The 23,030-nt window shown below is 43.4% G+C and overlaps 1 protein-coding gene across 1 annotated transcript in view; it reads left to right on the forward strand.

The window, feature by feature from the left end:
- The window catches only part of UBAC1 (UBA domain containing 1), a 189,686-nt gene that overhangs the window by 125,188 nt on the left and 41,468 nt on the right, over positions 1-23,030 (forward strand). The window contains exon 7 of the mRNA XM_085613477.1: positions 1,385-1,613. Coding sequence (XP_085469603.1) covers positions 1,385-1,613 — 229 coding nt within the window. The remainder of the gene's footprint in view (positions 1-1,384; positions 1,614-23,030) is intronic.

Here is a 23,030-nt window from a genome sequence, read left to right on the forward strand (position 1 = left end):
AATGACGGAGGGGGATGGGAGAGGGAGGGAGAGAATAGGAGAGGGAGAGAATGTGTGATGGAGAAAATGAGCAGAAGCGGGGGAAATGAGGGAAAGGGAAAGAATGAAAATGAGAGAGCAAGAGAATGAGAGGGAGAAAATTAGGCAGAGCGAGAATGAGGGAGCGAAAGAGAGGGAGAGAATGAGGGAGGGAGAAAATGAGCGGAAGCGGGGAAAATGAGGGAAAGATTGAAAATGAGAGAGCAAGTGAATGAGAGGGAGAGAATTGGGCAGAGCGAGAGGGAGAGAATGAGGGAGCAAATCAGTGAGGGTAGAAAGAGGGAGAGGGTGAGAATGACGGAGGGTGAGAATGACGGAGGGTGAGAATGACGGAGGGTGAGAATGACGGAGGGTGAGAATGACGGAGGGTGAGAATGACGGAGGGTGAGAATGACGGAGGGAGAGAATGACGGAGGGAGAGAATGACGGAGGGAGAGAATGAGAGTGATGGAGAAAATGAGCAGAAGCGGGGAATATGAGGGAAAGATTGAAAATGAGAGCGCAAGAGAATGAGAGGGAGAGAATTAGGCAGAGCGAGAAAATTAGGGAGCGAATGAGGGAGGATGGATGAGAGGGAGAGGGGGAGAATGGGAGAATGGGAGGGAGGGAGAGAAAGAGGTAGAGGGGAAGAATGGGTGGGAGAGAATGCGAATGGGAGGGAGAGAATGCGAGGTAGAGAATGCGAATGGGAGGGGGAGGGGAGAGAATGAGAGGGAGAGAATGTGGGAGGGAGAGAATGAGAGAGTATGCGAGTATATAGATATATAAATATATATTCACTAAACAGATTACCCAAGGTCCTTTCCCATTTAGAGTTTAAAATTCTACAGGATCCACATCCAATTGAAACCTCGACAGATAGTACTGAAGCTCTTCAAATGCCTCATTTTTAAAGCTAAAATCTGTTGTAACTCTGCTAGAATAAGGCACTTACAAAAGGTTTCTGAACAAAACAAGTAAGAACTTTACTAGATAATTGTTAGTCTATTCTTTTTTTGTGTGCCAGTTGTTGCCGTAAAGTAAAACGATTGTAGAAAGTTGACGTGATCCATATTAACTATTCTTTCATTTTCAGTAACTGGTCAGTTGGCTGTTCCTCTAACAACTAGGTCTCTTTCTATTGGGTGTCGGGTAACTGTGACACTGTGTTGCTCTGTAATTGTTTTGAGTATGAGCACACTGCTGAATATAAAAATTTGTAAAAAACTGTACCTTCCTTTAAGGTGGCGTAAGTTCTTTCATTAGGTTACATATACTGATTTTTATTTGAAGTCATTTTCTTTGGCTTGTATTTTGTTTTTCTTAATGCATTTTTAAGCTCTTGGTCCTGATTTTGTTCATACAGTATGTCTGTAACACAGGCCATGGAGTGGTTGATTGAACATGCGGATGACCCCACAGCTGATGTGCCACTTCCGGATCAAACCATAGTGGAGGCAGCAGCTGAAGCTCCATCCGGTGCCGAAGCAGGAGCCCATTCAAATTTAGAAGCCAGCGCAGAGACTATCAAGGATGAACTAACGGAAATATTCAAAAAGATCCGGAGGAAAAGAGAATTTCGCCCCGATTCACGAGTATGTACAGTGTCATTGCCATAGAGCTTTTCTTGGGGGAGGGGTGTTGAAGTTTTGCAAGAATGCTTTACACCTTCTAGTTGGGCCACATGAGTGTTTCATCACAGTTCTGGTTGTATGAAATTAGTGTCCATTTTGTAGTCTTTTGGTGAGCTGTATGATGACTATTTAGTGAGTGTATAAGGACATAAGCGTAAAGTGTCTTATATGCAATTGGTGAAACATGTCTTTATTCTAGGAAATGAAAAGCACTGTAAACATCCATAGTAACAATAAATGTATTTTACCAGGTAGATTTCCCCAAACCATTGGTAAAATAGATTTGTAGCGAAGTTATGGCAATTTTATATAAATACTCAACTGCTGGATTTATTGAGTAGTATTTTATCTCTGGTTCCAAAACGTACTATGTATCTAGGTTTCTTGTAGTACATGTCTCTGACCACCCCCAAACAGATGTAGAACACTCTTCGGTACATGATGCGTTTAAAGCTTATTGGACCAGTGAAGAAGGAACAGTCTTGTATCAAATCCTTTCCTTTGGATGTTGCTCTCATTTTCTCCATGGTTCTGGCATCTGGTTAGCAGTGCTATTGGGGCTGATGCAGGTACATTGAAAAACCTAAATAAAAAACTGAACGATTTGCTGGGTCATCAAAATCACATCAGTGTTTCTCTCTTAGGGAATCTCCGTTGACAGTAATAAACATTTTAATAGTTCCACCCTCTTGCGGGAATCCTGGAGCACTTTTCTATTGAATATCTTCTTAAGTTTAGACGTTCCCCTTTCTTCAGTAAGGCCTGTAAAATCACTTAAAGCACATATTATGCAGCCTATAAACACAGGCTACTGTGGTGAAATTCTTCAGATTGTACTTACAAAAGGGTTAACATACCCATATATCTGTATAATTTTAGGTAAATATTTTATGAAAGCCACTTAAATCTCTTTCACAAACCCTTTTTGTAGAAGATGAAGGATAGCAGGACAGTGTAGTCCTATAGGCTACTATTATGTGAGTTTAAAACAGTGTATGTGCCTTTAAGGACCCAGAGACCACCAATATCCCATCATACCTAGCAGGTGCAGTTGGCTCAGTTCTTTTTACCAGCTCCTGGTGACAGGATCCTGAAGCACTGAGCTCAGCCTTTTAGACATTTTCTCTTCAAAATTCACCAGTGGAATTCTGTAACTACTACTTCATTCATCGCGCACTTAGTTTTTCTGCATTTTTCTGATAGTAAATTGTGCTATTTTGTCAAATAAAATGCATTCTTGGTTTGACAAGTGTCATTCCTGTAGGAAAAAGACCCTCACAGCATCTGCATTCTCTGCCTTCCAGTAAGCCATGTTCCTGAGAATTGTCGGAACAGCAAGCAGTTTTCAAGATGCACCCTGAGGGAAAGGGAGAAAATGTGTCTCCATGGCACTGAGCAAAGACACGGGTAGCAAGCACAGTCTATAGGGGAGGCTTCAGAGCGAGGACAGGGTCAGTCCTCTACCAGGGCTCTGCCATCTACCTTTGAAAGATGTGGGAGGTCCAAAAAGAGGGTTCCAGCACAAAAAGGGCATTGTTACTGGTCGACTTCGAAAGGATATATGTCGAGAAAAGGTATGGCACCAACTTGTTCACCATTTAGGGCTGGTTCGACTTCAAGGGAGATATGAAGATCCCTGTCGAAACAGGGTAAGTCGACGCCAAAAACTGATACGCTGTTGACACGCAGTGTGTGATCAACGTCGAGGAGTGTGTTGACATTAGGGTGTGCAGATCCATCGACATCAAGGCCTCGAATGAGGTTGATCTTGAAGGCTATCGATGCGGAGGCATTGATGTCGATAAGCATATAGACGTTGAGGGGACACCAGGAAAAAAGGAGAAAAAAGAGACTCATCTATTCATCTATTCATCTCTATACTCCGAATACTTAAGGGTATACTCCGCCCCCCTCCCCCCTCCCCCCACCCACTGCACCTAGTATTACCAGACTCACCTTCACCACCACCTTCAGCGCCCATTCCTCCACCTGTGAAAGCTCCTCTCCCACGTCCTAGATTGTGCTCAAGAACGTGCCATTGTTTGCTTAATCACAGGCGCCACAGATCTAGGCGCTTGTCCCGTCCATCTTCCAGGTGCTCTCGCCATCGGAGGCATATATCTCAATCAAGATCTAGATCACGCACTAGATCTAGGCATAGTTTCAGATATACTTTTTCCTTTTCTACAGGAAGGTATTCACCGACACGGTCAGATTCTCAACCACTGCACATTGCTTCAGTGGATGAAGTCACCACCTTTCAGGAGGTCCTGGAAAGAGGAGCTGTAAAGCTCAATATACAGATGTAGGTTCCTACACCTTTTACATCAGTTATATTTGAGACACTTCACGACCATTCAGGGTCAAGACCACTCCTTCCGTTAGTGCCAGGCATCTTGGAAACTACAGAAAAAATGTAGCCCTTCCAAGTAGGATCTTCTCTTCCTCCGCTCAGACCCACCTCCAGACTATGTGGTGATAGCAGCCAAAAAATATCATGCAGGTACTCCTGCTTACTCTGTACCACCTGATAATGAGAACAAGTATCTAGACTCTGTAGGCTGCAAAGCCTGTAGCACAGCCGCAACCACCATGAAAGTGGCCAGTGCTGCTGCCCTCCTACGCAGGTATAATAGAGCACTCTAGGACTCTATTGAAGAGTTTGCAGATGATCTTCCCAGCGACCGATGAGAAGACTTCCTAGGAATAATCAACGAGGGCCTCAAGTCATCAGTGTCTCAACTGACCAACATGCAAGAGCGGTGAGGGTCAGAACTCGTGTGCACAGGTGAGTATTCTAATTGATTATTTCTGGAGTGAATATTCAGAACAACTTTTAATGCTCACTTCTCAATGATCCAACGCCCAAAGGTCATCTGACAAAAAATTCAATGTATACAGAAGGAGTATACAATTGTTATAATTTTCTCCACAAATAGTTATCGAAGCCCATAAATAATCCAAGTTCCAATGCAAGCTTCCTTGTTCACTTGTCTTTATTGACACTTATTAATCTTAGTTGACACTTGTTCCAATATCTTCACAATACAGATCAATGAGAAATTTCTATACAGCCAGCCTACGCGTTTCGTCCCCCATGGGACATCATTGGGGCTAAATTATTTTCTTTTTATTATTCTTTTTTGGAGTTCCAATGCTGTGTTCCAACTTTATGCGACCTAAATTCTTAGTCTTAATTAAATCTCAGAAGAGTTCTTTATCATTTTTACTACCAGCCATAGATGGCAATTTTAACAATCTTAATTTTTGATAGGTTGGTGTCTTCTATTAGCATATGGAGCTCCTCTAGGAAGTTCTCTCCTCGCCAGTCTGGTCCGATAAATCCCGCTGCTTCCCTCCTACGCAGGTATGATAGAGCACTCTAGGACTCTATTGAGGAGTTTGCAGATCTTCCCAGCGACCTATGGGAAGACTTACTAGGAATAGTCAACGAGGACCTCAAGTCATCAGTGTCTCAACTGATACTCCCTGTTGGCAGCACACGAATATTGTCATGGCTCCACCTTACAACTCTTAAACTGGAGTCTCAACAGTGGATCCTTAATCCATTCTCAGGTTCTATCGTCTTCGGCAGCCACACTGACGACAAGATGGCTCAGATTAAATCAGAGATGTAGACTCCTAAGGCGGTCGGCCTTGAAAGGCCGAAAGAACAAAAGTGTTCTTTCAAGCCCTACCAGCACCGGTTTTATGCTCTGGAGGTTCTACCCCTCACAGGTATCCAGGTCGCCAGCATCAACAACAGCAATGACCTTAACAGCAGCAGCGAAGGCAGCTTAGAGGAAGAGCCACCCAACAGACTGCCCAAGGGGGTTAACCAACAACAGGCTCCAAGCCATGCATCTTCCCTTCCGCCTCTTCTGTTACCCACTCTGGTGGGTGACTGAGTGGCAAAAAGTCATAAAAGATGCCAGAGTATTGAATATTGTACGAAATGGGTATTGTCTCAGATTCACAAGTCCTCCCCCTGACCATACCACCAAAACCATCCTATCACCATCTGCAAAGGCTTTGATCGGAAGTCAACATACTGTTGCAGAAGCACACGGTGGAGGTCATTCCTCACAAACAGGGAACAGGTATTTTCTGGTAAAGAAGAAAGACCAGTTCAGGCCCATTCTTGACTTAAAATTAGCCAGCAAATGAATCTGGCGAGAAAATTGTTTGATGCTGGCATTACATCAGATCTATCCCCAGTTGCACCAGGGAGATCGGCTCTGCATCTTAGTCCCCCCCAAGAAATGTGCTTTTGTGTACCAATCGCCATCAAGCATTGCAAATTCTTGAGGTTCATCGTGGGGCAGGATTATTATCAGTACCAAGTTCTTCCTTTTGAATTCATATCAGCACCCAGAACTTTCTTGAAGTGCAGGACAGTAGAAGCTGCGCACCTCAGAAAACATTGAATCTTTAGAAAGTACAACACCTCACTACTCCAAAATGGAAAAATTCCAAGATACAAAAAAAGACAGTGGTTCACCACTCAAAAGTCATATTATATTGTATAGAATGCCACAGTTTAGCAATTTATTTTTGCCACCAACAATAGCGATCAGTCTCTATATGGACAAGTAAGGACTTCCAATATCGACATTTTCTTTCTTCATTTATTCTTTATTAACTAACTTCTGATTCAAAGTTACATCAATGAACTGAATGTTAAAATCCATTTAGCCATACATTCGAAGTCCTTTTTTGTCCATATAGAGACTGTGATCGTCGTTGTTGGTGACAAAAAAAACTCTTGCTAAACTCTGGCATTCTATAAAATATAATGCGACTTTTGAGTGCCGAACCACTGTCTGTTTTTTTTGTGTCTTGGAAACATTGAATCTTTGTCTACTCTTACCTAGATGATTGGTTAATCAAGGCGTCCACTCCACAGAAAGCCCAGCTGCATTACAACTGGACTGGTGATGTCCTTCAACGGTTGGGTCTTTACTTCAACTAAAGCAAGTCAACCTCCACTCCGGTTGAAGCACATCACTCGTCCAGTTGTATTTAGAGGCTTCCGTCAACACCATGGAGGCAAGAGTGTATCCTTCGGAGGAGAGACTGTTTTCGATCCGTCTGAGGTGTCATTCGCTCATGAAAGCCTCTAATCTCAGTGAGGTTAGTCTCATCTCTTAGGCTTCATGGCCTCATGCATCTTCCTCACTCCGAATGCACTACTCCACATGCTTCCTCTATAGGAGTGTGTTCGAGGATCAGTGGGACCAGTTGACCGGCCTCTGAAAGGACAAGATCATTCTCTTCCCTCATGCAAAGCAGTCTCTAAAATGGTGGTGCTCTCCAACCAACCTGCTTTAAGAGATGCCTTTTGACTGACAGGTTCCCTCTCAGACCATAGTGACCCATGCATCACTGCTTGATTGGGGAGCCCACATAGATCATCTCCAAATTCAGGGCACATGGTCTTTGAGAGAGATGACCTATGTTATCAATCTTCTCGAGCTCTGTGCAGTCCACCTAGCACTAAAAGCTTTACCCTTCATTCAAGACCCTGCTTGTTTAGACAGACAACACAACCACCATGATCTACCTCAACAAGAAGGGGGTGGGGGGGGGGAGGGGTTTGGACAAGTTCCAGACCCTTATACCATGAAGCCCGTGCAATTAGGAAATGGCTCATAGCCAGGAACCTACGGATCACTGCAACTCGCCTCCCAGGTGTACAAAATTTTCAGGCAGATGCCTTCAGCAGAGTTCTGCAGAAAACAAAAAAAAAAACACAAATGGGTCCTTCAGGACGATGTTGTGCAAGATATCTAGAGGCTGTGGGGACATCGACTTGTTTTCCACTGCAGAAAGCAAAAAAATGCCAAGACTTTGCCTCAAGATACTTCCAACAGGGACTCTGGGGAGTGCCCTATTGATCGACTGGTCTGGCAAATTTCTCTACGCCTTTCCACCAATCCCATAGTTCCTGTCAGTCCTAACCAAACTGTCCTACTCGAGAACTAGAATCATCTTAACAGCCCCGGTGAAACCACGTGAATGGTGGTTCACGTACCTCCTTCAGAGCGTCCACATCTCAAGCTGCCATGCAGACCAGACCTGCTAGCGAAGTTCAGAGGCCAGATGGTGCACCCCAATACCTCCCTCTTGAATTTGGCAGCATGGCTCCTGAACTAGTGCATTATGGGCACTTAAACCTACCATAAGACTTCATAGATATCCTCAAGGAGACTAGACGGCCTTCAACCCGTTCAGCATATGCCTTCAAGTGAAGAACGCAGATCCTACAAGTTGCCAGGAAGTTGTCATTTTTCCCTACCTTTTCCATTTGGCAAAATCTGGCTTTCAATTCTCTTCCATAAAGGCTCACTTGACATCCCTTAATGCCTTCAGAAAATGTCCATCACAAACCTATTTTTTATAAATCCCTGTGATCAAGGATTTTTTTTTAGAAGGGTTGAAGAAGATCTTCCCTACCATGAGGCGTTCTTCCCCTTACTGGTAGCTTAACATAGTCCTTTCAAGACGCATACAGGGTCCTTTTGAACCCATTCAGAAGTCTTTCCTGCAGCATCTCTCATGGAAGACCGCTTTTCTTGTAGCAATCACTTCAGCTTGTAGGGTTAGCGAAATCCAGGCGTTATGTTCTCATGAACCTTACACAATTTTTCAGTCTAACAAGGTAGTTATGAGGACTCAACCGAAGTTCCATTACCAGCCTTCTTTGAGTATCCTTCAACAACGGCTGAAAAAACACTTCTTTTCCTGGATGTGAGGTAGGTCTTGACGTTTTATCTAGATAAGACACACAACATATGTAGATTAGACCAATTGTTTCTCAATTATGGGCTAGTCCATACAGGTTTAGCCACTTCCAAACAAACCATTTCCAGATGGATAGTGTCTTGCATACTGTTATGATGCCAAAAAGCCAGCAAGACTTTGTCAGCTAGACCCAAGGCCCATTCTACTAGGAGCAAAACGACTACTGCCGCTTTGATGAGAAATGTCCCTGTGGCAGAGATTTGTAAAGCAGCTACATGGAGATCTGTTCACACATTCACCAAGCACTATTGTTTGGATTTTGCTGCTCAAGCAGATGCTCAACTACGACAAGCCTCTCAAATGTATTTCCTTAATTCATACTTATCGTCAATCCTCTGTGTTTTGCATCACTCTTGGTGGGGATGGGCTTGCTATTCAGTTCAAATGCTTATGACTATCAATGGAGATCCCTTAAGAGAATAGGTATGGTTTCTTACATGTAATCCCAGTTCTCTCCTAGGGGAATCTCCATTGAAGTCATAAGCAACCCTCCCGCCTCACCGGTGGACTTTATAGAGGAAATGTTGGACTTGCCTATCACTGACACATCTCGTAAAAAAAAAACTGAGGCAACTGCCACCTGCTAGGCTTGATAGTGTACTGGCGGTCTCTGGGTCCTTAAAAGACTCTGATTTAAACTTGCATAATAGCTACACTGTCCTGCTGTTCTTCATCTGCTGCTACAAAAGGGTTTGTGAAATAATCATAAGCTGTTTTTATAAAATATTTACCTAAGAGTATACAAATATGGGTATATTAACCTTTTTGTAAGTACAGTCTGAAGAATTTACCCACTGTAGCCTCTGATTATAGGCTACATAATATGTTCTTTCTTAAGTGTTTCTACAAACCTTCCTAAAGAAAGTTGAACGTCTACACTTAAGAAGATAGTCAATGGAAAATTGCTCCTGGATTACCACACTTGGGTGGAACTATTCAAATGCTTATGACTTGCATGGAGATTCCCCTTAGAGAGACTTTGGATTACAGGTGAGAAACCATACCCTCTATAGCTCACTGCACCAGGCTCTTTTCAGATATTTCATTAATAAGTATAGATCACTCCACCAGTTCTATGGGGAGATCTTCTTTAGTTGCATCACTCAGAGTACAAAGGACAAAGATGGGAATCAAAAGGAGAATGAGAAAGCACAGTTTTTATTCACAGGTACCGACAAGTTCCTCTGGTACCTTGTTCCCTGGTATGTAAAGGTGAATCTCACTTCGAAACAGCTGTCATGATGCCTCTTCGGTCACCTAGGGTTTATTCACACTTGTGGCTAGAGATTGAGCCTTCAACGAGTTTTTCTTTTCCTCCTTTGACATTATTTGAGCACCTAGAGGAGTATCTCTAACTCATTAATTTGTTTCTACTAGAAAGGTTGAATTTCTACTAGAAAGGTTGAATTGAGCAGTTTTGTTACTTCTCCTTTCCTGATTTTTCTTTTCCTGTAGAGTAGCAATGGAACCCCTAGGTTGAAACCCACCTTCTGTCTCAGATGTTATTTGAAACCTGCTCCCTCACACACTTCTTATCCCAATGCTAGCGATGAAAACGTCAGTTTTGCCGTAATCAGTCAGCTGTCTTCAATACCTTAGACTCTAAATATTGCATTTATAATCATAGTAATAAAACTTCCTGTCTTGTCAAAGGTAAAGCACAGAAAAGCGAATGGAGGGTTTCCATCCACTTAGGGATATGACTTATGTCATAATTTTCCCCTGTTACATTTTGCAAAACTGGGATAATGTTGAAAGATTCACTGAATTTCTGAGGCCAAAGACACTTCTTTTCAGGAACTGCAAATTGACTAAGAACATGGTGAACGCTACTTGATTCTGTATCCACAGGCATGCTTAATTTTGGGCCTTTTTCTCCTTTTGGGCATTAAGATAATATTTTGGCCTGTCTTTTCATAATTGGGACCTACAGCTGTTATTCGGTCATTGAAAACTACAGGATTGAAGTGGTGACGTTTACGTTTAATTCCATCCGATGCCACAACAGAAAGGCAGCTACCAACACTCTCAAATGTATAAGACTTTCAAGGCAAGTCCAGCATTGAAAGATAAACAATGTGGTTCTTAGATATCAAACTCCAGAAAGCACTGTTTCTGATGCAAATATAAAGCTACTGGCCAGTCCACAGTCATTGTTGAGGAAGCCTAAAAATCTGGGAACTAAAATCATTATCTACCCACCAGTCAAGGAGGATATGTTCTTAGTAGAAAGTTGCCTCTACTTTATTTAAAACCGATAGTTTTCTATAACACAGGGTCATGGGGTTCTAAAACAATTATTAGAAGTTCTGACCAAGAACCTCTGTCTGGCGTCCCCTTCAAGATTTCAGCAATCATCTCCAGAGATACTTCAGGAGATTCAGAGGCATTTGGGATCATTTAAACTGGGTTTAGGCTACAGCAAAAACCTGACATCCTATTCTAGGATCTGTGCTTAACCTTGAAAGACCGGGTTAGTGGGCCAATCTTGGACCTGTTTGATCACCGTATGTTCCTTCTGGCGGGCATATTCCACCTAGTAATCCTGGCTCATATTTTGTGGCAGTTGCATGAAGAAGATTGCCTTGAATCTACAAACGTCTAAAATGCCTACTTTCAAACTTGGTTTGTCATTGAAGGGCAGTATTACAAGTACATCTTTCAGTTCCAGTTCAGCTCTAAAGTTATTTACAAAGATGCATATTTTCAGCAAACCAACTTCATCTACAACAAGTCCACTGATACCCTTATCTTGTTGCTGTACTCGTCAGTAGTCAGTGCGTGGATGATTTGGCCTAGAATACACAAACGCTTACTCAATTTAAACTTCACTAGTGTGAAATAATCCCAGTTGATTTCTTGTCAGTATTGGTAATTGAAGCTCTGCTCACATTCCTGGGATTAAACCACTTCTTTGCGCAAAGTGGACTTTCTAATGCAAACCATTCTCCAGTTTGTCTGTCAGCACCTTATATGTGGACATGGTGATTCTGCTTAGCCTTCTAGTTCTTGCCTGGATATGTCCTTTTGCTCATCTTGGAATGGAATGTGGAACTTCATCTCTCTAGCCGGTTGTATCAGAGTCACAAACCAACAGACATCATGGAATCATTCCTGTGGTGTTTTCTATAGTGATAACTTATATAAGATCAACCACTCCACCTAACAACACCTCGGTTAACTATGACAACCATTTACTCTCAATATGGTTCGGGAGTGCATTGTCATGATCTCCATACCCACGGTGTTTGGTCAGTCCAGGAAATGGCTCTCCTTCCTTCTGCTTTAGCAGGGGAAATTGGCTTGCATACAGACAAACAGAGCAGCAATATTGTATCTGAAGGGCACAACACCATCTTACTCCATCTCCTGCCCCTTTAGCTGTGGGATTGGGTAGCCACAATAACATCCTCCATAAACAATTTCAAGTAAAAGGAAAAGGCAGCTTTAATGTGGATGCTGTCAGCAGACTGTTGCAGATCCTCATTGGTGGGCAATTAACAAATCTGTATCTCATTCAATATTTAGTGATTGGGGTTTTCAACAAGTCTCTGCTTGCATCTGAGTAATGCCATGAGTGTCCCTAAGGTGCCTCTCGCCTAGGAATGCCTGGACTCTAGCAGATTTCCCATAGAATAATCAAGCAAACTCATCTACACATTCTGGCCCATTCTGTTAATGTGCAGACCTTCAGCTTTATAGAGATGGTCCTAATACATCCAAGCTGACGAAGACACATCTGGATTTCAGACTCGATACCCCTCTCCTACAACATAAGTGTGAAACCCCAGGTTCCAAATCTCTTACTTCAACAGGAAGGAAGTATTCTCCAATCCGCATCTCGTTTGCTAAACTTAATAACCTAGTGCCTGAAATACGAACTGGTGCATATATTGGTTTTTCGGGTCAGTGACCAACGTCTTTCAGCAGCAATAATTACTATTTTGTGCAGCCTGGAATAACTGTACTTACTGTAATTAAAGGATCATGTGGCTTCCTTATTCTAATTGGTCTATTTATTTTTTTCTCAATCCATTCATTGGATGGCATCCACATTTTTATTACCCATCCTATTAGATTCAGAAATCCTAGTAAATTTCTATAAACATTACTTCTCTGTTGTTGTTATCTATTCAGTTAACCAGGAGCCATTTTATTCCTTAACAGCGAGCCTTTTACATTATGACACACCAATCTGAGATTCTACTGCCAGTTGCATCTGATTTTTGTAGCTTTGATACATAACCATTTGAACAAATGCACTGCACTTCTGCAATAACATTAGGGACTTTCTAGATCTTTTCATTTAATGATCCTTACCCAGTTTTCTGTCCATGAAGTCAGGATGTTGCTGAAAAATGAAATGGTCTCTTCTTGGTCCTTCAGATCTGATGAAAATCTAGCTCTGCCCAGAAATATCCTTTACTGATGGGTACTTTTAACTGCAGATCCCTCACCTTCGAACATCTTCAGTTGCCAGACTGGGTCCAGAAATGTTCCATAGCGGTGCTCCAGTGTACTGGTAGATGGTGTTGTTCGACCACCAAGCACGCGGATGTCATTTCCTTTATTTCTGATGGATACTTCTAACTCAATATTCCCAGATGCCAGACTGGATCCGAAAGATTTTTCAGCATACCCCCTAGACATCAGTTGGTGGCATTGTGACTCTGCGACGATTCTGCACCGCCCCACAAGTGACAACTGGAGTCTGGTATAAGCGCCATCCCAGCGCACTGATGTCCGTTTCTTTCTTTCAATGCCTTTGTACGTAGATCCAGAACTAGCTCCTAACTTTTTTGCCTTCAGTTTACAAGTTTTTACTCGCATTTATTTTCTTGCCAGTGAGCAGTGGAATAGTTCCCTCCTAAAAGTACCCTTGTAGGGACTGTCACAAACATATGTATGTGACAGTTCCAAATGAGTTGTCTCTTTGGTGTTTGTGGGCTGGCTATGACTGCAAGTTGTGTGAGGACTATGTGCTCTGGATGCAGGAGACTGAATGTTTGATCCACAAGATTCCTAGTTCCATATCCCTGTCCTGGAGCCCCACAGGTGCCTGAAGGTGATCCGGGACCACAAACTGAGCTGTACGTAGCAGAGTACTGAAGGAAGTCCACTAAGGCCTTCTCCCACTCAGTCGAGGGCATGGATCCATTACCCCTCTCAGGGCCAGTCCCTCAACGCCATGATCAAAGTCTTCAAAAAAGTCTTAATCCAAAAAGGTACACCATCTGCGAAGTCGCAAAGACATCATGGTGCTCCACAGTATCACTCCTGGTCCGCTAATGAGGGGCCGATTCCACAGTTGATTCTGATGCATCCCTAATTATCTGGTCTATTGGTGATGCCTCTACAGATTGAGGCATTTAAGAATGCCAAGTCCTGTATATTCGGCACCCTACCAACTTCCTGTGGTGCACCTTCGGGTCCCAGAGGCCACCATAGGGGTTACCGTTAGAGGGTCCTCCCTCAGCACTGTCTGTGTCTCCGAAACCCACTTCTGGTTCGACTCCGGAGCCAACTTCATGCCAGCACCACGATCCATGCCAGTTCCTGCTGCAACAGTGCCGGCACAGATGCCAGAGGACAATCCTATTCTTCTGCCCAATGCTGATCCCAAACTGTCTTGACCAGAGTTGCTCTCAAGCTCAGTCCCTACGAGGCCCTCCCCCATACATAGACTCTGATAGGACAGCGCCTTTGCATAGAAGCTGCACTCTAGTGCTCCAACAACTATATGATCGGATTTGCCAGAGTCAGAAATCTTTTTGTGATGTTGATGGTGGGGGTAAATTTCCCTTACCATATGTTGACAATTTCTACATGGACCCACAAGAGGATAGTCGGCTGGACCCTTTCCCTGTCTCGGGACTCATTGTCCTGCCCACCCCCCCACCCCCTCCCCTTCAGGGCTGGATTGGGAACTGAAACTGGCCCAGGCAAACTGCTCGGCTGGCCTCCCTGGGGGGGCTGAGGGGGTGTGGCCGAGCTGTTTGCAAGGGCCGGTTTCGGACGATTTTGTTTCCGGGGGCCTGATATTGCCGGCCCACGGTAGCAAAAACAGCCCCCAGGGGCCTCAAAACCGGCCCCCACACTGGTGGCCCACTGGGGAACCGCCCAGTGCCCCCTAAGGCCAGTCCAGCCCTGCCCCCATTACGCACATTGCTACATGCTCCCTCGGTTTTCCACACCCGCAAGGCAGTATCTTCAGCAATTTTGGCCCTTGTGTGGCATTGTTAGGCATATCTGTTTCATTATACATCAGGGTCCACTACCCCAACAAGTCGCCCCAGTCCTACTTCGGGTCAGGGGAGGGGGTCCGGCAGACAACTTCCAGGCCAGAAGAGGCGACGTACTTCCCTCCTGCAGCAGCTCCAAGCCACTTTAGTTTGCCCTTCAAAGTACAAGACCACCCCGTGGGAGGCAGGATCACTCATTTTCTCCACAGGTTGTAAATCATAGCATCGGACAGGTGGGTTCCGCAGATAGTCCAGCAGGGTACGCCGTGCCATACCTTTCTGCCCCACTGTCTCTTCCACCTATGTCGGAGCAGCCTTCGGAGGACAAAATTGTCCATTTTGCTGCTGGAAGTCACGCCTGTTTTAAAGAAAGGAGCCTAAGAGAGGGTACTGACCTCGGAGATAGAAAGTGGGTGTTATTCTCATATTTCCTAGTGCCAAAAGAGGGTGGAGGCATTCACTCTATTATAGATCTTTAACCCTTTAGTTTCTTCCTGTGGAAGGACAAATTCAGTCTGCTCACGCTGGCCCGTGTTCTGTCTGCTCTGGATCCAGGAGACTGGATGTTGGATCTACATGATGCCTAGTTCCATATTCCCGTCCTGCAGACCCACAGGCGCTACCTGCGGTTCAAGGTTGTTCACTGTCCTTTTCAGTTTGTCATCTGTCTCACTCACATGTTCACAAATGTGATGATGGTGGTCGCAGGATACTTTCATAGGCTGTAGATACCAGTTGTCCCCTTCCTAAACAATTCACTGTTTAAGGTGGGCTCACAAAGGTCAGTCATAGACTAACTCTAGGTGACGGCAAACCACCTGACTTCCTTTGTGTTCACTATCAACTTGCCAAGGTCACACCTAACTCCTTCGCAGATGCTACCTTTCATTAGAGCCCTCCTGGAAACGGTGCACCTTGGTGTCTTCCCTCTGGAGCAATGAATCCAGGACATTCGGGTTGTGATCCAGAGTCTTGAGTCTCAGTGAGGATGGCTCGAAGACTTCTTGGCCAACAGGCCTCTAGCATCGTCCTCATCCACTATGCAGTGGGCTCAGCATAAAGGGAAACTGTGAGATTCCATCCAGGTTTAGGAGGCGACTGTAAAAGATCTGCAGTGGTGGCTGCTCAACCACAATTGGACTGGTGAAAGACCCCTTACCCTACCCCGTTCAGAGCTGATAGTGTTGACATGACCATCACTGCTTGGTTGGGGTGGTCTTCTGGGATAGTTTGAGATAAGAGGATTCTGGTCTCCATTGGTGATCCGCCTCCACATCAACCTGCTGGAGTTGCGGCCCATTTGCTTGATTTTGAAAGCCTTCCTGCTGTCAGGCGGGGAGGCTTGTTCAGGTCCGCGCAGACAACACCACCTCCATGTGGTATTTAAACGAACTAGGTGGGGTCCTAACCTCTGTGCCAAAAAACCCTGCTCATCTGGACCTGGCCGAATTGGCAGCTACACCTAATGGTTGCACAGGACGTCTTTCACCAACGGGGAGAGCCCTGGTTCTTCCCCATTGCTGAGAATGTGAAGTGTCAACACTTGTATGCGTTGGAGATCCAACACAGCTCACTTGTCTCATTCCACCTAGTGCGAAGCACAGGACTCTCAAAGACTCCAACAACACCATGTGGTACTGCAACAAGCAGGGCAGAGTGGGGTCTTGGGTCCTGTGTGAGAAGTCTTTGCTACTCTGAAAGTGGCTGGAGTTCTTGGCTATCTCTCTGGTTGCCAGCCACTTAAGTCGCAGCTTGTTTGTTTGCCCATGTCTAGTCATTGAGGGAAAGAATTGTTGGTACAGCTCATTTTCTGTTTCAAACTTGGTAAATTGAGTATTACTAATCAATGGCCCTTGCCTTACCTCCCTGTGGACACGCTCTGTGGCCTGTGCGACTGTACATGATCTAGAGAACCCCCTAACCTCTTTAGACTTGGGAAAGTCCTCAAAAAACCTTATTACTCATACGATAATTGACTAAAAGTAGCTTGGACAACTGCCTCCCTCACTAGTTTGCAGAATCCGATCAAAAGATTAGTTTAAATGTGAAGACATAACTTAGTTTTGTTGTTAACCTGAAGCAGGCACATGATGTAGATTGTAAACAATATTTTTCTACATATCTGTACGACTAGGCTACCAACCACCTCCAACCACTTTCTGCAGCTTAATTGTAACTGCTACCTTAATATAGTTTATTTGGCCAGTACATCATTCTACTATCAACTTTAATTTCCAGTTCATGAAATACCACATTCTCTTCATAATGCATGCTGCATCATTCAGGACTCTGCTGCACATCCTTGTCCCACAGACGAAACATATATTAGCCATTTTTATTGTGAATTAGATATGGGCTGAATTGAGTTACCAGCAATAAAATTCAAAGACCCCTTATGAGCTGTATCTCATTCTTTAAAATTACAGTTAGTGTGCTCCTATTAGCAACGTTCTTGTCTGTGAATGACTATCCCTTGTCATATCTGCAGCATCTATGGATACAAGGTAGAGTACCACATAATATCCTGAAGAAATTATTTCGACCAATGAATTATACGAACTCTTATTTGGTACTGTAGCTGGTACTTGTGCATCTGCAGCTTGTTTCTTATTTGCTAATATGGTGTCTACTTATAAATCGTTCTCATCATTTATATAACTGGAAATTTGTAGTTTCACCTGTACATCATCTTCCTTGCTCCTTCCAGTTGGTCCTAGTATTCTATTTAACTTGTTTGCCTTACCATAACCTTTCCTTTCAGGACACAATTGCTTCCCATTAAACAAGGGGAGAGGAGTTGGCCTAATGGCTAGGGCGGTCGACCTTAAATTTGGGGAACTGGGTTCGAGTCACGGCAATGACGCTGAGCATCCTGTGATTCTGGGCAAATCACCTAATCTCCCCGTGCCTAACAAAAAAAAAAAAATGTATGTGTACTCATGTAATGAAACTGGTGCTATGTAAACACTCTGATACCCGATTCGGGTCACGTTTGCGCTATATAAAACTCTGTGAAATAAAAATATAGCTTTGACTATCTGGTCAGTCTACTGCCTTGAGATAACAAATATATTTGAGCCATTGTTTGTTTGCTATATCAATTGCCATTTTAGGCCACCACTTTCAGACAGCCTAAGTGAGAAAGAAGTAACAAGTCAAGGTCGTAGAGTTTATTCACTGCAAACCCTCCATAAAGGCATCTGGTATTTTGCCACTCGGAAAGATAAATCTCATCTCAAACGACAATTGCCCACTCCTCATTAGACAGGAAAGTCCTGATATGGAAACACTCTGCGGAGTGATTACTGTGTACAAGCATAACTAGATTGTAATGGATCAAGGAGAAAGCAATGCCACATGAACACATTGGACAGGATAACCGACACCAGTATTATTATAAATTAGCCTGATTGCTCCCATCAGGCACCTAATCCTGTTTGATCCAGAGTTACCTGGTGAATTACCTTGTGACCTTGTACAAGGCAGGCATCTATCATTTTTAATAAATTGCAGCAAAAAATTTGGGCAAGGTCTCTTAATTCTTTCGGTTTATCTACTAATCCACCAACTTCAATTTAGCAAGGAACTCCAACAGCAGTGCAAGTTTAATTCTTCTGAACAGGAACCAGTATTTTCCAGGAAAATTCCTCTGAGGAATCTTTGATGGTATATGCAGTGGGCAAAAGGTTTCACTTCGCCTCTTCATGGTCCCCAAACGATACAAGGAGAGCAAATCTCTGGTGAAGACTGGCATAGTTTTAAAGCACAGTGAGCTTCACAGGCCTGTGTGGTTCATCTGACTGTGCTAAGCTATACTAAGTGCAGTTTACAGAAATGCTCCATAGTCCCTGGAGGTGTGATTTATTGGGAGATTTTCTGGAAGTTCTTGATCAACTAGGAAATCAGCAGCTCTTTAAAGGATTCTGCTGAGCTCTCCGCTCAAGAATGGTGCCATAGTACAGCTATGAAGTGAGTCCAAATGTCCGACAAAATACACATAGCATGCGAATCACTGGGTGCTTTCACGGAGGAGGAGTTCCACAAAGTGAAGAATGAAGCTGAGACTTTGAAGGTGCTTGAATTGTGGAAATGGAAGAATTCACTAAAGGTCCAGTTTAAGACGTTTGGAAGATACAATCTAAAAACTCACTGAATCCACCATGCAGCAACTCGATGGAACAAAGTATTTCAAACCATATTTCAGCATCACAGAGTGACAAAAGTCAGATGGTTACAATCTCAAGTTTCATAGTTCCCTAGAAAACATCTCACACCGCAGTATTAGGCTTTTTTCTTAAGAAGCAGTCAGTGCTGTAAGTCCATATTTTGATAAAGAAACCAGTAATGAAGACAGTTTTGCGACAGAAGATCAGAGACACATACTGTTGGTGAAGATGATGTACAAAATCGAAGTTTGGTCCCAAATTGGACCTCATGACTACAAACCGATGTCAACAAATTTATGATGCTTGCCTTGACCACATGTATTCAGATGTATTGGCAAAGCATTATGAATGTTCAGAATGCATATATTCATATTCTGGTCCTCAAGAAGCTCAGAATCTTTTTCAGTTTCAGAATCGCGACAATTTTCTGCCTTTCAGATTGAAGACTGCCTGCTGTGCCTTCTCTAGGTGCATGGCAGTAGTAGTACAGTTTCTGGGATAGCAGAATATAGTGGTCTATCCTTCATAACTGATTGTTGATAAAAGTGAATTCTTGCCTGAAGGAACTGTAGTACCTTTTTTTTTTAAAACAAATTTGTAATGGCAATTAACATAATCACAAATAAGCAGATACAGTCATTACTATCTTTCATTTATCCATTTTTGTTTAGAACATCACACCAGTAGTGTACCCAGTTCCATCCCACAGTAGTCAGACCCATCTGAATTTAACAACTCACATATCATAAACAGTAGCGCTAAACGTTCCTGGTTACTGTGCACTGATCAGATTCTATCTGCTGCACTATATTTTCCAAACTCTATGTACCTATAAGTAGCTGATGGTCCGACCTATCTTGAGTAGCAGCTCCAATGAGGAGATCTCCCTTGTAATGCCTTTTAAACTTAACAATCAACAAACGTTTGCAGGGTGGGAACGTTTCCAGGATCTGGGAAAAACCAATCTGGGTGTGTATAACGCTAGTTAGGCAGTAATCTGGGAACAGTCCAATCATCAGACGAGAATCCCGCTCACTCCGAGCACTACTACATGTGGAGAAGCCCCCAAGAGTGCTCACCGTCTATGCCCTCCATCTCATTCTATCCCCCCACCCCGGTGTCCATTACATTCGCTACTTAATGCTTTTTAAGAGCCGATCTCCCCCGCCCCCGTTATAGCCGCACATCAGGCACCTGTCGGAGACATGTCTAGGCCACCATCTTCAAAGTTGTGTTCCCGCTTCGGGTGCTCCCAGGCATTCAGGGTTTCCCTCCATTGTGCCGAAATGGCAATGCCCTCCACTCCGCATCCCGCCCAATGTGTCACATCCTGCCTCCAGGCCCCCACCATTGAATCAGTGGCAGACTTCCAAGCCATGGCTGTCCTCCTCCTGGCAAGGACCAGAACCAGATCAATAAATCTGTTCCAGACCTTCTGCTTAGGCGGCGAGGGAAGAGAGCCAGTAGACAGAACCCAACAGTAAGGTAAAGCATTCCCCCCCAGTGTTGTTCCCACCACTGCCTCCACTTCATCCCAGTACAACCTCAAACCAGCGCACGCCCATGTCATATGGACAACATCCGCATCCTATCAATCACACAAAAGGTAACCACATGCTTCGCTACCATAGGCAACTCTGAGTCTGTGGGGCGTCTTGTAGGTCATATGCAAGTAATTAAACTGCGTGTACATCAACCTTCTATTACGAGAAAACGTTCTGGGGTATGCTAGAACCCTGTTCCATTGCGAATCTGAGAACTCCCTCTCCAGTGTAGTCTACCAGCGATCGCGCAATCTTGTCCGAGGGTTACGAGTTGCCTCTGACAAAGAGCAGTATAACCATTTCACCAAGTGACCAGCTGATCCCATGGTCAACAAGAATACAACACTTGGTGTGTTTTAGGCTCCTCTCTACTACTACCCTACAGTTCCTTAAACATACATATCAGGGCCTCATATTGAAGGAATTGGCCAGGTGGGAGGCCAGCATCTTCCACTAAGACCTCAAGAGTAGTGAGAGTATTCTGTTGATCAAGATCTCTTACTGTATCTAGTTCCATTCCAGTCCAGGCCGTCAACTGTTCAGCTGTAAATATAGTAATCGGGTCCCAATGGGGCAATACAATTAAAGGCAGAACCGGAGAGTACAAGAGGGTGTCCGCCGTCCTAGCTACCCCGCGCTACCACATCGCAGAGCTGTGACCAGCAATTGCGAGTGTCGCGGGATGTCCACCGCTGGGTTAAGCAGTTTGGCCGGTAACCATTAGGAGCCCACTTCCCTCTATATCCGATCTATGTCCTCCAGCTGCAACCCTTCCAACCATTGTGCAACCCACTGTAGCTGGGAGGCTAAGAAATATAATTCAAAGTTTGGAACTTCTAGGCCACCCTCCCTCATAGGATGTTGTAAAGGTGCTAAGGACACTCTTAGTCTACCAATATCCTAAATAAGGGAAACTGTAGTACTGGATGAGGCCATCCTTCAAATTCTTGGTCTCAAGATGAACTAGGAAAATTGAATACAGCTGTTCAAAATATCCAAATCATGTCCAACATGATCATTTTCATAACAGCCAGTCTCCTATACACGAAGAGGCCCTCCAGTTTCAGGGAATCCCTCATTTTGCAGTTGGGTGCCTTTTCTTTGTCGTAGGCTCAAAGAAGTGTGTATTCATTGTGTGGAAGTGGGAGACTCCACTGGAGAACTTTTAAGAAGTACTTGAAGGATATATGGTGCCAGCAATACCCAAACACTTTTGACTTAACCAGGTCTATGCTTCAAAAGTAATTAACAGTCTGCTGAATCAGTATAACCTGAGTTTTTTCCATTTGTTTAGTTATCTGCTGTAACTGGTTATAAGGAAAATAAACCAACTTCACCTTTCCTGGTAGTTAATCTGAAAAACCTTCAATCCATTACTTGACAAAAGATTAGCCACCTTCACATCTCCCACCTTAGCCCAGTGTAGGTGCATACTGAACGTCTTAACATAAATTGTTCTTATAATTGAGACGTTGGACTTTTAGCATGTTTGTTTGGGATTTGTCCGCTCTTATATAATTTCGTTTTCATAAAAATTAACCAAATTCTGGTGTCTTATTTTTTAAAGCTTCACAGTATCTTAATGAAACTAAGTTGATCTGCTATTTCCTTGTGTGTTAACATTCTTTATATTATCAAATTGTCATAAGTTTTAACACTTGTGGCAAATTGACACATTTGCATAACTACTATGGCTAAATAATGTTGAATATCTGGACCAGTTTGTCGCCCCAATTTTGTATGCATCTTAAGGACCTTGATCGAAATTCTGTGTTTTTCTTTGGCCCATTTAAAGCTCAAACACATTCCCTTCCTATCTGAGGTACCAAGGGAATTTTGCAAATTAAAAACAAATGGACAATCCTTAATGATACAGCATGGTTTTGAATTACCAAAGTATCATATACAACCTATCATGGTTTCAGCTTTCACTGATTATTGTTCGTGACTAAGTAGATGTAAAATTGCACTCCTATAAATTTAAATACATTTTGTTCCTGAGATCCATATTGTTCAGATAATTCAGTGGGACATTGGAGGCATAATTTCGTCGCATGCTCCAAATACAAAATTATTGGCTTGATAATTTCAGAATGCTTGGGCTTAAAGTTCAAAGTTCTGTTAACTCCAGAGTTATTTGTTGAGAACGATGAGGAAATTCTAGCGAATACCTATAATCTTTTTTAGTGTTTTAACAGTAACCCTTCCAATCATAATACCACTAAGGAAATCTCCTCTACCACCCACATTAGTTCAGTTACAGGAGAAAGTGAAAAAGAGCGGTCATCTTAAATATATGCTTTAATCCAAAGCCACAAAGACTTTGCCCTAAAATTTGAAGCAATTTTTATGAATTATGTCTTGTGTGTGTAATAATATCAAAGTTTTTGTTTCTTTGATTTTTCCTTTCTGAGACTTCTAACATTTTGTACTGTAACGACTCCTGCAAATCCATAATTTAAAAAAAAGGACAACGGTGACCGCGACCAGGACACTGGAAGAACAGACTAAGCCTCTCTTCCGCATGCATCTCTTCGGTCACTCCCACTGTGATTCATAAAAGGATCGTGTTTCAGGCAGTGCCCTTCTGTAGGTCAGTTTCCTCACAATAGTTCTAGAGAT

Source organism: Triturus cristatus, chromosome 1_2 (genome assembly GCF_964204655.1).
Source record: "Triturus cristatus chromosome 1_2, aTriCri1.1, whole genome shotgun sequence".
Lineage (NCBI taxonomy): Eukaryota > Metazoa > Chordata > Amphibia > Caudata > Salamandridae > Triturus > Triturus cristatus.